At 45.7% G+C, this 15,035-nt stretch overlaps 1 protein-coding gene across 1 annotated transcript; it reads right to left on the bottom strand.

Annotated features, from left to right (window-relative positions):
• On the bottom strand, positions 1 to 13,545 carry LOC128383641 (complement factor I-like). The gene is made up of 18 exons (XM_053343233.1): positions 13,416 to 13,545; positions 12,596 to 12,666; positions 9,149 to 9,302; positions 8,943 to 9,006; positions 8,670 to 8,826; positions 8,372 to 8,565; positions 8,161 to 8,268; positions 7,249 to 7,365; positions 6,818 to 6,853; positions 5,492 to 5,512; positions 3,627 to 3,784; positions 3,379 to 3,482; positions 2,135 to 2,191; positions 1,928 to 2,026; positions 1,249 to 1,427; positions 623 to 724; positions 389 to 534; positions 1 to 252 (listed from the first exon to the last, which is right to left on the bottom strand). The coding sequence occupies exons 1-18, from the start codon at positions 13,461 to 13,463 to the stop codon at positions 184 to 186; spliced, it is 1,884 nt and encodes a 627-aa protein (XP_053199208.1). The 5' UTR covers positions 13,464 to 13,545; the 3' UTR covers positions 1 to 183.
• Positions 13,546 to 15,035: the final 1,490 nt, after the last annotated feature.

Here is a 15,035-nt window from a genome sequence, read left to right as displayed (position 1 = left end):
TGACAAACAGTATTTTATTTGTTAAAATGGTTAAAGAATTACAACATAATATTTCATTGGTTGTACATTAATAAACCGCCCAAAAAATAATGGGTAAAATAATGGTCTTTTATTTTATACAGAAACAAATGGATTAAAAAAGAGGAGAGTTAGAATCCGTATGTGAATGATTGTGGAGCGTTATCAGAAGTTGAACTTGGTCACAGTCGGCCAGCCGGTGTGATGTCTGATCCACTCAAAGTAATGAGCAACCTGGAAGACAAATTAACATTATTATTATTATCATTAATTCTTTGATTTTAAGGGTTATGTTGTTTGAAATCTGCCATTTTGTCCTGAGCCTGGTATTGAGAGAAACGTCTTGCTCCTCTACACTTCCTTATTTTACCTGAGTATAAACTCCAGGTGATCGCGGCCGGCCACAGCTCCCCCAGCTGATGATGCCCCACAAGTAGGAAACACCCAGTTTATCTTCACACACCAGAGGACCTCCGTTATCCCCCTGACAGGCGTCCACGCTGCCGTCCAGAGCGCCTGCACACACAAAGCCGACCTTCACACGGACTCTTAGACACAATAAACATGACTATACTTAAAGGCACCAGGATACAACCACACCTACCTGCACAGAGCATGCCGGGTTTAATGTCGTCACTGTGGAATCTCTGACAGTCTTCAATGAGGGAAACATTGGCCCACTGTAAGTACTGAGCCCTTCTGCCACCTTTTAGACAGAGAGGTTAGTCATCAGTACCAGAATAAAGGTAGAGAACTAATCTTAATCTGACCATTGGATTCAATGTTTTACAAGTACTTCCTGTTTAGTTCAAGTTCCTTAACCAGTGAACAGGAAGCCACAGGAAGTTAAACATTTTTCTGGCACAGAGACAGAATTAAATAATAAAAAATAATAATAATATAAGAGATTAATTAAAGAGGTGCCAATATGTCTCTATGTTTTATCCAACCACAGCTGAGAAGACTGAATTAACTTCCCAACTTTTCACCCTTAATATGACGTATGGCTTCACTGGCAGTTCAGTGTTGGTCGATTGGTATGTTTGTCTAAAGTAAAGCATCTACTATGGGTTAAATATCTAATGCAGCTATTAAAGGGACCATTTGAGCCACCAATATGCCAACATTTCTACTTTCTACCTCTAAAGCCAATGACAGACTTCACTCAGTTTCAGTAGTTTCCAATGAATTTCAACTCTGGAAGTAGACAAGGCGTTTTGGCTCTTGTACCTGGAGTTTGTAATCCCCACCCAGAGATGGAGCAGGTGTGGTTGGGATTAAAGAGCCTGGAGGTCCAGGGGACGCAGACCGGGGTGATTGCTGGATTGTAGGGAAGACACTCCTCTTTCCAAGGAAGTTTCTCCAGCTGCACCAAAGCGATGTCGTTCTCACGGGTGTTGGGATTGTACCTTTATTTAAAGTGAGAGTTTGAGTAACACAATACAGAACCATGGTTAGTTGTAGTGTCACTTAGCCACAACTCACTACCCTGGTGTATTATCTACTCAGCACTATGTTGGGAGTGTACCTATGTTCCCCGGGTCCTATGTTCCCCAATCGCGGCTAACTCGGTTGCTAGCTCAGCGGCTAACTCCGCTGTTAGCTCGGCGGCTAACTCGGCTGCTAAGTCGGCTGCTAGCTCGGCGGCTAACTCGGCGGCTAATTCGGCTGCTAGCTTGGCGGCTAACTCCGCTGCTAACTCAGCGGCTAACTCAGCTAACTGGCTAACTGTAGACGGGATCATCCCTATGTTCCCCGGTCACATACAAAGCGGGGAACATAGGACCCGGGGAACATAGGGATGATCCCACTATGTTAACCTAATCTAACAAATATTCTGCCCTATTCTGGGTTAAACATTAGAGATATACTATATATACTGTACATACTCACAAACAGGTATGCTTACTGAGGGTGGATGTGAAGATCTACAATAGGAAAGACGTCTGTTGATTGCTGAGCTCTTGCAGGTGACCAAAGAGAAAACTTCACCTGCCCCATTTTAGACCTGTTGGAAGGAGAAGGGAAAGAAAAAAAGCGTAAGCTAACATTTAGGGTTCACTGCTCAGAATATTAGACAGCTAACTGTACAGCAGGTAGATCAATGGTTGGTTACTTTCGAAAGATTTGGCCATCTGGACCAGGAGTTGGTTTAGAGAGCAAAGGGTCGGGCCTGGAAGAGAGAAAAAGGAAATAAGAATATTATCAACTATTACAAACACACAATCCACTTTACAATTATTTACAGTTATTTTTAAGAGCATGTTTTTGAAGAGGCTGACAGGAAATAAGGGAAAAGAGAAATGGGTGTGACATGCAACAATTCCCAGCCAGCATGTGAATCCCATGTGGGCCATTTAAGGTCCATGCGGATCCCACTTAGACCCCATATGGACAAACATGTGGGGTCTTCATGGGTCTCCTGCAGGCGGGGAGTTCTGGTCCTCTGAAATGAGGCCAATGCGGAAGTAGCTTAGAGCTGCATTCTATCAAAAGGCCACCAGGGGGCGACCGTCTCTATACAAGTCAATGGAGAATTCACCAACTTCTCACTTGATTTCTAACCTCAGTAAACGTTTTCAAAATGTGTTTATGGTCTCAATCGCTAGTTTAAAGCCTTCTTCAATGCAGTATGATGTTCATTTGGGACATTTTGGCCTCCCTGATTTTATATGTGATGATAAAGCAGGGTATGCATTAGGGCGTGGCTACGTCCTGATTGACAGGTTGATTGACCAATGTCCTCGAGATCCAGCCCTCGTAACCATAGCAACCTCCCCGCTCAGCCGTTGGTCCCGCCCATACGTCGTCCATGACCCCGCTTCATGCCCATATAAGTAGAATCCGTGTTTTTATTTTTCCCAGCATGCACCTGAAATTTTCAAGATGGCGCTGCCTAGATTTGAAACTATTGGCTTCTGAGCAGCAGTCCACAAACCAATGGGTGACGTCACGGATGTTACGTCCATTTCTTATATACAGTCTATGGTCTCCTATAACTGACCTAGTTACAGGAGACCTAGAGTCCTAGTTACTTACCTACCTCCACATGAAACCCAAACACAGCTAGGGTCACCATGGACAAGCCCACTTAGAACCCATATGGGCAAACATGTGGGGTCTACATGTGTCTCCTGTAACTGACCTAGTTTGGCTCCACATGAAACCCAAACACAGGTGGGGTCACCATGGCAACTATATGGACAAACACACTTGGGACCCATATTTGCAACTCAAATTAGGGCTGGGCGATATGGGTAAAATCTAACATCACAATATATGACTCAGATTTTTATCATTTTTGGAAGTAAAATCAAAACGTAACAGAATATCTGGTGTTTTCGTGTTGCTTGGTCTTACCCGAGGCAGTGAGCCGCAGTGATGACCCAGCAGCCTCCGATGTAAGCTCCTCCACACTGCAGCCTGTTGTTGATCATAATCGCAGTCTGCCACTGGATCTGAGTCTATAAACAGAGCGGTGATTGGCTCGTTAGTATCGGGTCATGATGACGATGATGATGACATCACATCGGACGGACATACAGGGAGGAAAGGAAGGAAGGAAGGAAGAAAGGAAGGAAGGACATGCAGGTGTGAGTCTAACTGACCGGTTTTGTTGGCAGGCCTCCCACGACTCTCTTCACACGTACAGATCTACGTATTCCTCCCATCTCCACCACATCTTCATCATCATCATCATCACTGGCTGCTTTAGGAACACCGCAGCTCACCTTGGACTCCATGTGAGCTCGCGTGGTACGAATCTCTACACAAACACATTAAATTAAAACATCATTTAATCCTTTAAATACTTTCCTTTCCTTCCTTCCTCCTCCCTCCTTCCTTTCCTTCCTCCTCCCTCCTTTCCTTCCTTCTTCCTCCCTTCCATCTTTCCTTCCTTCTCTCCTTTCCTTGCCTTCGTTCCTTTCTTCCCCCCTCCTTTCCTTCCTTTTTCCTCCCTTCCATCTTTCCTCCCTCCTTTCCTTCCCTTTTCCTCCCTTCCATCTTTCCTTCCTTCTCTCCTTTCCTTTCCTACTTCCTTTCCTTCCTCCTCCCTCCTTTCCTCCTCCCTCCCTTTCCTTCCTTCTTCCTCCTTTCCTCCCTCCTTCACACCTTCCTTACTCCCTCCTTTCCTCCCTCCCTCCTTTCCTTCCTCCCTTCCTCCCTCCTTTCCTTCCTCCCTCCTTTCCTTAAAAATCAAGTCTGCACAAAAATGAAGATATTTTAAAATGTTCTAGAAATGTTTGTCCATTGAGGCTGTTCTGGGTCAGATTATCTCCGTATCTATGTCCACACTTCCAGAAAGTTCTGCTCATTTTACATTTTACATATAAAATCACATTTAACCACAAAAAAGAGATGAAACAATGACTGAAAGAGACACAAATTGACTAAAGAAACCTAAAAACTACCAAAAAGAGACTAAAATCAACCTACAGTTAGTTTGAGTGACAGCCGCCATCTAGTTACCATGGCAACGTAGAGATGGAGAGACTAAAGAGACTCAAAAATGACTAAAATCAACCTCCAGTTAGTTTGAGTGACAGCCGCCATCTGGTTACCATGGCAACGTAAAGATGGAGAGACTAAAGAGACTCAAAAATGACTAAAATCAACCTCCAGTTAGTTTGAGTGACAGCCGCCATCTGGTTACCATGGTAACGTAGAGATGGAGTGACTAAAGAGGTAAAACATGATATTGTGTGATAGGAGCTATTTAGTCTCTCTGCTCTCTGAGACATGAATCAAGCTTTAATCTTTCCTTACTTCTGCCTGTCCTTCCTTCCTTCCTTCCTACCTTCCTTCCTTCCTTTTTCCTTTCTCCGTTCCTTCCTTCCTTCCATCTGTCCTTCCCCCCTTCCCTCCTTCCTTCTGTCCTTCCTTCCTTTTTCCTTTCTCCGTTCCTTCCTTCCTTCCATCTGTCCTTCCCCCCTTCCCTCCCTCCCTCCTTTCCTTCCGTTCTTCCTTCTTTCCTTCCTTCCTTCCTTCTGTCCTTCCTTCCTTTTTCCTTTCTCCGTTCCTTCCTTCCTTCCATCTGTCCTTCCCCCCTTCCCTCCCTCCCTCTTTTCCTTCCGTTCTTCCTTCTTTCCTTCCTTCTGTCTGTCCTTCCTTCCTTCCTTCCTACCTTCCTTTTTCCTTTCTCCGTTCCTTCCTTTTTCCTTTCTCCGTTCCTTCCTTCCTTCCTTCCATCATTCATTCTTCCATCTGTCCTTCCTTCCTTCCTTCCTTCTGTCCTTCCACTCTTCCCTCCCTCCCTCCTTTCTTTCCTTTCTTCCTTCTTTCCTCCCTCCATTCTTCCTTCCTTAATTCCTTCCTTCCACCCTCCTTTCCTTCCTTCCGTCCGTCCTTACCTCCTTCCTCCCTCCTTTTTCTTCTTTCTTCCTTTCCTTCCTCCCTTCCTTCCTCCTTCCTCCCTACTATTGATGCTTTCTAAACACATCTGTGCTTCAACATATGAGATTCTTTAACTTACCATTTTGAGGAGAGATGTACTCTAGAGGGAAACAAAGCAACACATCATTATCCTCATTGTTACGTTAACAGGATGTGATGCAACCAAATCGCCATAGCAACAGAAAGTGTAGCTGTGTCCAAACTCACTCCCTCGTTTCTACACAAATTGACCCGGTCTGTTCTGACTGTTCCTTCCTTCCTTCCTTCCTTCCTTCCTTCCTTCCTCCCTTCCTCCCTTCCTTCTTTCCTTCCTTCCTTCCATCTGTCCTTCCTCCCTCCCTCCTTCTTTCCTTCCTTCCTTCCTCCCTCCCTCCCTCCTTCACTCTTTCTTTCCTCCCCCTACCTTCCTCCCTTCCTTCCTTCCATCTGTCCTTTCTCCCTCCCTCCTTCTCCCTTTCTTTCCTTCCTTCCTTCCTTCCTCCCTCCCTCCTTCACTCTTTCTTTCCTCCACCTCCCTTCCTTCCATCTGTCCTTCCTTCCTCCCTCCCTCCTTCTCCCTTTCCTCCCTTCCTTCTGTCCTGTCTTCCTCCCTCCCTCCTTCTTTCCTTCCTTCCTCTCTCCCTCTGTCCTTCCTTCCTTTCCTTCCTCCCTTCCTTCCTTCTTTCCTTTCCTCCCTCCCTTCCTCCCTCCTGTCCTTCCTTCCTTCTTTCCCTCCTTCCTTCCTCCCTCCCTTCCTTCCTTCTTTCCCTCCTTCCTTCCTCCCTCCTTTCCATCCTCAGTCCTTCCTTCCTCCCTCCCTTCCTTCCTTCTTTCCCTCCTTCCTTCCTCCCTCCTTTCCATCCTTAGTCCTCCCTTCCTACCTTCCTCCCTCCCTTCCTTCTTTCCTTCCTTCCTTCCTTCCTTCCTCTATCCCTCCGTCCTTCCTTCCTTTCCTTCCTTCTTTCCTTTCCTTTCCTCCCTCCCTCCTGTCCTCCCTTCTTTCCATCCTTAGTCCTCCCTTCCTCCCTTCCTCCCTTCCTTGACTCGAGGACAACAGGAGGAACACATATAGTCCTACATGTATAAACTGTATTTCCCAATAATGGAAGGTAAAATGTTGTGTTCAAGGTCCTCACAGAAAACGTGTAAACTACAGTTATGTGAATTTCGTGCTCTCTACAAAGGCCCTACCACTATATGAACATTACATTTCTCAGCTTTGATCCAGTATCTCTTTGTTAATTGTCCATTTATTTCTTCTTTAATGCCAAATATATATATATATAAAAACCATCAGTATCAGTATTTTTACATCCAACGTTATATAAAACTGTACTTCAGCAGGTTTTGGATCTACAGTCGACAGTCTGTTTTGATGCTGGGCGCCTACATGGCCGTGAATGTGTTACCATGGTAACCGGCGTACCTGTGTGTGTGGGATGAGAGTTCGCCGTCTGCAACTCTGTAGAAAGAAAAGAAAAAAAGAAAAAAGTGTTCATATGAAAAGATTTCGACACTGTTTGATGAGATATTTAAAACTTTTAACCCTTTACATACTGTTCATATTCTGACTCATAATCCTTCTGTTTGATTTAAAGACTATTTTATGGACCAGGAGAACATTTTATAGAATATGATGAATACAGCAAACGTGTTTTAATGCTGATTTTTGATTTTTTTTAAATAAGCACAAGTCAAATTTGTACATTTAAATATATTAAAATGTGTATCAGCTGCAAAAAAAAGGATTTTATTTCCATTTTTGTAAAAACTGTGGTTCACATTTGGAGAAGTCTGGCTTAAAGAAATGTGTATATAACTCTTAAATGTGTGTGTGTGTGTGTGTGTGTGTAGTACCTGTGTGTTTCCTTGATTCATCCTCACCGTCCAGACAGTCGATCTGTCCGTCACCGACTGCTTCTTTAGGCAAACACACACCTGAGCTGCTGCAGCGGAAAGCCCAGTCCCTGCACTCTGAAACACACACACACACACACACACACACACACACACACACACACAGTGATCCATGCTGTTAAACACTGTGTAAAGTGAATTCAGACATATTCTTCTAAACACATTAAATAGGTCATAAATGTATTTCTAAAAAAGGTGTAAAAAGCATTTCAACCATTTAGATTTGAATTGTGGAGCTAGGATTAGCATAAACCCGCCCCTGCTGCTGTAGAGGTATAAATACATTCAGCACACACTACTACTACTACAGTCTACAGTTAGCCAGTTAGCTGAGTTAGCACTACTACTACTACAGTCTACAGTTAGCCAGTTAGCTGAGTTAGCACTACTACTACTACAGTCTACAGTTAGCCAGTTAGCTGAGTTAGCACTACTACTACTACAGTCTACAGTTAGCCAGTTAGCTGAGTTAGCCGCTAGTTAGCCGCCGAGCGAGCAGCCAAGTTAGCCACTGAGCTAGCAGCCGAGTTAGCAGCCGAGTTAGCCGCCGAGCTAGCAGCTGAGTTAGCAGCAGGACGCTCTCAGACGTAGCATCCATGTTTCTGGTAGAGGTGGTGACTTTGATTGACAGGTGACACTTGGTAGGGGGCGGGGCTTCAGAGGCTGATTTTTACACAACTTTGAAGCCTAATTTCATATATTTGGCGATTTTTTTAATCATTCAAATTTGGCAGGGTGGTTAACAACACACTTTTCTGTGGTATGTCAAACTCAGAACACATATTTATTCTTTCTTTACACTGACTTTAGAGAGAGGATTTATGTGTGTGTGTGTATGTGTGTGTTTCTTACTCTTGCAGCACATCTCGTCACTGCGGTCGCCACAGTCGTCAACTCCGTCACACGTCTGACTCAGAGACACACACTTCGCGTTCACACACCTGAAGTCACACTCCTCATCTGAAAAGACACAACACACACACACACACACACACAAAGGTCAAAGGTCGCACCAATGACATAACACACACAATAAAACACAACAGAGTCAGTAATTACCGACCTGTTGCCGGTTTTGCGCACGTTGCCATGGCGACGTTGCCGCTGTTGATGCCGGTCTTGTTGTAGATGACGCACTCTGACAGGGAACTCTCGTAACCTTGGCAACGGACGCTCACGCACCGGTCCGGCAACGGCCTCTCGCTCGGGACACTCGTCAGGGACACGTAGGACAAGCTGTCCGCCGCTTCAGCACCTCTACAGAAAGAAAGAAAGAAGGAAAGAGAGAAAGCAGTCAGGTTCCTGATCTCCATGATTCTCCAGATTGTATTATAGTGTGTATTATAGTGTGTATTTCTCACAGTGTGTGTCCGCTGTCCCTGCAGGCCACGTTAGCAGCAGCCGTGTCCCACTGATCCTGACACACCAGTAAGTCCTCCCCTCCTCCAGTACCGGGAACGAAGAGTCGGACCAAACCTGTGAACTCATCTAATGAACTGCTGAACTTCGGTTGGTCCGCTGAGGAGAGGAAGAGGAAGAGGAAGAGGAAGAGGAAGATGAAGAGCAGAGTAAATATGATATAATAATAATGATAAACTTTAAATTCTGCAGTGACTTTATCTCAGAGAACAAACCAGTGCAGCTTTCTCCAAAGTGCGACATAAAAGGTTTTTTGGTCTGACAGGAAACGGCCATCGCCTGCAAAATAAAATACCATCAGAGTCCTGATTTATAAAAGATTAATCATGTTAATCACAAGGTTCTAGATGGTTTTGTTCTGAAATGAATGAGTTTTCTGCCGCTGCCTTGCTCAGCAGCTACAGTAGAAACGTTTGGTTACCTGGCAGTAGGAGCGCAGCAGCTTGTTGCTATGGCTACAGACTTGGGCCGAAGCCACTGTGGGACATTTGTAAGGCGGTTTACAGGAACAGCGTCCGTTAACGCAGGACTGCCATGGACGGCAAAACACCAGGTCACATGAGTCACGATCGAACCTGATCAATGAGAGAGCAGCACACAACAACGCTGAGTGTGAGACTGGATCAGATGAAGAAGGAAAAGCTTCAGAATAAAAGCTTCAGAGCTTCAGAGGAAAAGCTTCAGAGGAAAAGAGGAAAAGCTTCAGAGTAAATCCATCCATCCATCCTCTTCCGCTTATCCGGGGTCGGGTCGCGGAGGCAGCAGCCTAAGCAGGGAAGCCCAGACTTCCCTCTCCCCAGCCACTTCGTCCAGCTCTTCCAGGGGGATCCCGAGGCGTTCCCAGGCCAGCCGAGAGACATAGTCTCTCCAGCGTGTCCTGGGTCTTCCTCGGGGTCTCCTACCGGTGGGACGTGCCCTGAACACCTCACCAGGGAGGCGTCCGGGAGGCATCCTGACTAGATGCCCGAGCCACCTCATCTGGCTCCTCTCGACGTGGAGGAGCAGCGGGTCTACTCCGAGCTCCCTCCGGATAACTGAGCTTCTCACCCTATCTCTAAGGGAGAGCCCAGCCAGCCTACGGAGGAAGCTCATTTCGGCCGCTTGTACCCGCGATCTTGTTCTTTCGGTCACTACCCAAAGCTCATGACCATAGGTGAGGGTAGGAACGAAGATCGACTGGTAAGTCGAGAGCTTCGCCTTTCGGCTCAGCTCTCTCTTCACCACGACGGATCTGTGCAGAGTCCGCATTACTGCAGATGCTGCACCGATCCGCCTGTCGATCTCCTGCTCCATCCTTCCCTCACTCGTGAACAAGACCCCGAGGTACTTGAACTCCTCCACTTGAGGCAGAATCTCATCCCCGACCCGAAGAGTGCACTCCACCCTTTTCCGGTTGAGGACCATGGCCTCGGATTTGGAGGTGCTGATTCTCATCCTGGACGCTTCACACTCGGCTGCGAACCGATCCAGTGAGAGCTGGAGGTCACGGTCTGATGAAGCCAACAGGACCACATCATCTGCAAAAAGCAGTGACCCGATCCTGAGGTCACCAAACCGGACCCCCTCCACACCCTGGCTGCGCCTAGAAATCCTGTCCATAAAAATTATGAACAGGACCGGTGACAAAGGGCAGCCCTGGCGGAGTCCAACCCTCACCGGAAACAAGTCCGACTTATTGCCGGCAATGCGGACCAAGCTCTGACACCGGTCATACAGGGAACGGACGGCCCTTATCAGGAGGTCCGATACCCCGTATTCCCGGAGAAACCCCCACAGGATTTCCCGAGGGACACGGTCGAATGCCTTCTCCAAGTCCACAAAACACATGTGGACTGGTTGGGCAAACTCCCATGCACCCTCAAGGATCCTGCAGAGGGTGTAGAGCTGGTCCACTGTTCCACGGCCTGGACGAAAACCACACTGCTCCTCCTGAGTCCGAGGTTCGACTATCCGACGGACCCTCCTCTCCAGCACCCCCGGAATAGACCTTACCAGGGAGGCTGAGGAGTGTGATTCCCCTGTAATTGGAACACACCCTCCGGTCCCCCTTCTTAAAAAGAGGGACCACCACCCCAGTCTGCCAATCCAGAGGCACTGCCCCCGATGTCCACGCGATGCTGCAGAGTCGTGTCAACCATGACAGCCCCACAACATCCAGGGCCTTGAGGAACTCGGGGCGGATCTCATCCACCCCCGGGGCCCTGCCACCGAGGAGCTTTTTAACCACCCGGCGACCTCCACCCCAGAGATAGGAGAGCCCACACCCGAGTCCCTCGGCCCTGCTTCCTTACCAGAAGGCTTGTCGGTGGGATTGAGGAGGTCTTCAAAGTATTACTTCCACCGATCCACAACGTCCCAAGTCGAGGTCAGCAGCGCACCGTCCCCACCGTACACAGTGTTTACGGCGCACTGCTTTCCCCTCCTAAGACGCCGGATGGTGGTCCAGAATCTCTTCGAAGCCGTCCGGAAGTCTTTTTCCATGGCCTCACCGAACTCCTCCCATGTCCGGGTTTTTGCCTCAGCGACCGCCCTAGCTGCGCTTCGCTTGGTCTGCCGGTACCTGTCTGCTGCCTCCAGGGTCCTACAGGCCAAAAAGGCCCTATAGGACTCCTTCTTCAGCTTGATGGCAGCCCTCACCGCCGGTGTCCACCAGCGGGTTCGGGGATTGCCGCCCCAACAGGCACCAACCACCTTGCGGCCACAGCTCCGGTCAGCCGCCTTAACAATGGAGGCACGGAACATGGCCCACTCGGACTCAATGTCCCCCGCCTCCCCCGGTACATGGTCGAAGCTCTCCCGGAGGTGGGAGTTGAAACTCTCTCTGACAGCAGACCCTCACAATACGTTTGGGCCTGCCAGGTCTGCCCGGCATCCTCCCCCACCATCGGAGCCAACTCACCACCAGGTGGTGATCAGTTGACAGCTCCGCCCCTCTCTTCACCCGAGTGTCCAAGACATGCGGCCGCAAGTCTGACGACATGACTACAAAGTCAATCATCGAACTGCGGCCTAGGGTGTCCTGGTGCCAAGTGCACATATGGACCCCCTTATGCTTGAACATGGTGTTCGTTATGGACAATCCGTGATGAGCACAGAAGTCCAATAACTGAACACCGCTCGGGTTCAGATCGGGGGGGCCGTTCCTCCCAATCACACCCTTCCAGGTCTCACTGTCGCTACCAACATGGGCGTTGAAATCCCCCAGCAGAACGAGGGAATCCCCAGGGGGAGTGCTTTCCAGCACCCCCTCCAAGGAGTCCAAAAAGGCTGGATACTCTGAGCTGCTGTTCGGACCATAGGCACAAACAACAGTCAGGATCCGTCCCCCCACCCGAAGGCGGAGGGAGGCTACCGTCTCGTCTACCGGGGTAAACTCCAACATACAGGCACCAAGCCGGGGGGCAATAAGTATTGCCACCCCTGCCCGGCGCCTCTCACCAGTGGCAACTCCAGAGTGGACGAGAGTCCAACCCCTCTGGAGGAGACTGGTTCCAGAGCCCTTGCTGTGCGTCGAGGTGAGGCCGACTATATCTAGCCGGAACTTCTCAACCTCACGCACCAGCTCAGGCTCCTTCCCCACCAGAGAGGTGACGTTCCACGTCCCTAGAGCTAGCTTCTGCAGCCGAGGATCGGACCGCCAGGGTCAGAGTAAAAGCATCAGAGGAAAAGCTTCAGAGGAAAAGAGGAAAAGCTTCAGAATAAAAGCATCAGAATAAAAACTTCAGAGTAAAAGCTTCAGAGGAAAAGCTTCAGTTTTTCAGAATAAAAGCATCAGAGGAAAAGCTTCAGAGGAAAAGCTTCAGAATAAAAGCTTCAGAATAAAAGCTTCAGTTTTTCAGAATAAAAGCATCAGAGCAGAGAGACGTACTTCTTCTCCAGACACTCGACTGGTCCCAGAAACTCGTCTGTTTTATAAACTGTAGCGCTGTGAGCGAAAACCTGCAGACAGGAAGTAGAATAAAGAAGAAGAACAACGAGAGGAAGTTACATTTAATGAATGAGCAGAGATTAATATTCTCCGTCTAAACAATTATAATATTTATGTATAATTTAAGTTGCTGTTTTTATATGTTCACTAATTTCTAATAAATTGATAAATTGGCTAAAATGAATCATAAGAAACTGATAATATAGATTGATCCATTAGAGCATCTACACATTGCTTTATAACAGTGAGCAGAACTACAGTTTATTATAATAATCAGTTCTGGACACAATAACATAAAAGTATACACAGAAAAATGTCAAAGTACAGATCAGTATTCTGCATCGAAACAATGATATAAAATAAAATGATAATATTTATTAAAATAGACATAAAATCAGTAATTTCTCATTTTCTCATATAAACACAGAATATACTATAATATAATTTAAGTTACTGTTTTTATGTATTCACTAATTATCAGTTAATTGGGCAAAATTAATCGTAATAAACTACAGCAGTAACAGCTCTACAGTATATTATATTTATATTTATATTTATATAGTTATATGTATAGACTATTCTATTATATTCAGGTTGGACACAATAATATGAACGATATAAAACCTATAATGTTATTTTATAAAACAGTAAAACAGTTTAAACTGGTGATAAAAAGTGTTTAAAGTCTTTAACGTTAAATAAAAAGCAGGATTCATCTGGTTATGAAGTGATTACATCATACTTTAAAATCATAACTTACCAGCGCGGAGAGAAACAGCAGAAGAAGAGAAGCTGCAGCTGAACTCATCCTGACAGATACGAACACGTCTTAATAATAAAAACTAAACTTTTATCCTGAAGGGTCAAACACTCAGAGTCTGTTTCCTCTCTGACCGACGGACAGCGGCTCATATATTTACTCTACTGACCGATGATGTCACCGATCAGACTGATGATGTCACCGATCAATCATTAGCTCGTCCTGTCAGTGTGACTCACTCAGACTGTGTCAAAGCTCATTGCTTTAATTTAAATAAAGTTAAATTAATGTTGTTAATATAAAGTTCAGATATAAGAAATGAGAGGAAATGTTATTATTCTTTTTATTCTATTATTTTCCTGATTGTTTTCCAGCTTTCATCACATTATTTGGATGAATTGATTCTGATTCAAGTCTTAAAAGCTTCTTCTCCAACTGCAGCAGAGGCTCATGGGTAATGTAGTACTTTGGCTCCAAACACTTAAAACACATTTCATCACACAAACACAAATATGAGCTCAAGTTAATGTTCAACAGAGTTTCAAAAGAAGAGTTTCAAAACCTTTGGGGGGTTTTTTCATGTGGAGAAGCTGCCAAAATGACTCAGAGATAAAATCCAGTTTGTTTCTTCATGTCGGATTTTCCACCAAAAGAAAGACCTGTTGGACCTGTGTATTAATTTTTTATCTTAATATAAAACAGGTTTATCACACATTTAGACTTTAGGTCCAGAATTACATCATCACTTTTAACAATTAAAGGTCTGCAAATGTTTTTTTTTTCAAAGGATAATTACTGTTTTTTACAACTTGGAACTTATTTCTAGCATAAAATACGATCATTTACTCACCCAGACAACTTTGGTGTTATGTGGAGTCGTTCTCCAGTGGAGCGCCGCGTATATCCGTATAATGTGAGTACACTGGGCACTGAAGCTCAGCCTCTATATAATACATTATCTGCTGCCAAACTTATGATACGTTAGTGCTATTCCCCTCCGAGCCCGTGGTGGCATGTTATCAACATCCGGGGTCTGTAGGTTGTAAAAAACGGTAATTATCCTTTAATGGGTCCTATTGTTTGTCCTCACAATGCTATAGGATAGAAGAAGTGTTTAGATGTCCGGTCATGAACTCACTCTACCTGTAAACTTCCTGTTGAGCTCATTTCCTTTTTTTGCACGACTGGGTTTGTCAATATACAACAGCTAGCTTACCAGTCAATCCGTCATTATGCAGACGACTCACCGATATACAAACAGGTAAATAATCAGACACTCAAACACTGTTAATAAAAGAAAAAAACACTCGAGAAGAACAGTTAGACAAGCTAACATTGTGTCTAAAGTCCGTTAAAGCAAATAAGTAATAATCTGAAATAAATTTGATTCAGGTTAGCTAACGCTTCAGATAACGTAGGTTAGCTCGTCGGCTCTTATAGGGACTTAAAACTTACATTTCAGTTTAGTGTCTGAAACCTTTTAAAGTCTGGTGAGCTTTTTCTATCCATGCTTTATTATATTCTGCTTTTCTCCAAGTTTTTAAACATTGCGCCCATTTCACAAAATTATCTGAAACCTAGCTAGCGAGAATAAACGCTTACCAGTCAATCTCTCATTAT

Source organism: Scomber japonicus, chromosome 22, assembly GCF_027409825.1.
Source record: "Scomber japonicus isolate fScoJap1 chromosome 22, fScoJap1.pri, whole genome shotgun sequence".
Lineage (NCBI taxonomy): Eukaryota > Metazoa > Chordata > Actinopteri > Scombriformes > Scombridae > Scomber > Scomber japonicus.
This window is presented reverse-complemented; position numbering and strand designations above follow the sequence as displayed.

What these genes read in the sequence shown, in the direction of transcription:
- LOC128383641 (XM_053343233.1), bottom strand. Translation starts at nt 13,463, where the DNA reads ATGAGTTCAGCTGCAGCTTCTCTTCTTCTGCTGTTTCTCTCCGCGCTG. An exon ending in TGAATCAAGGAAACACACAG is followed by an intron (nt 6,854 to 7,248) that starts GTACTACACACA and finishes TTCTTTCTACAG; the next exon opens with AGTTGCAGACGGCGAACTCT. An exon ending in CACCTGGAGTTTATACTCAG is followed by an intron (nt 253 to 388) that starts GTAAAATAAGGA and finishes TTTGTCTTCCAG; the next exon opens with GTTGCTCATTACTTTGAGTG.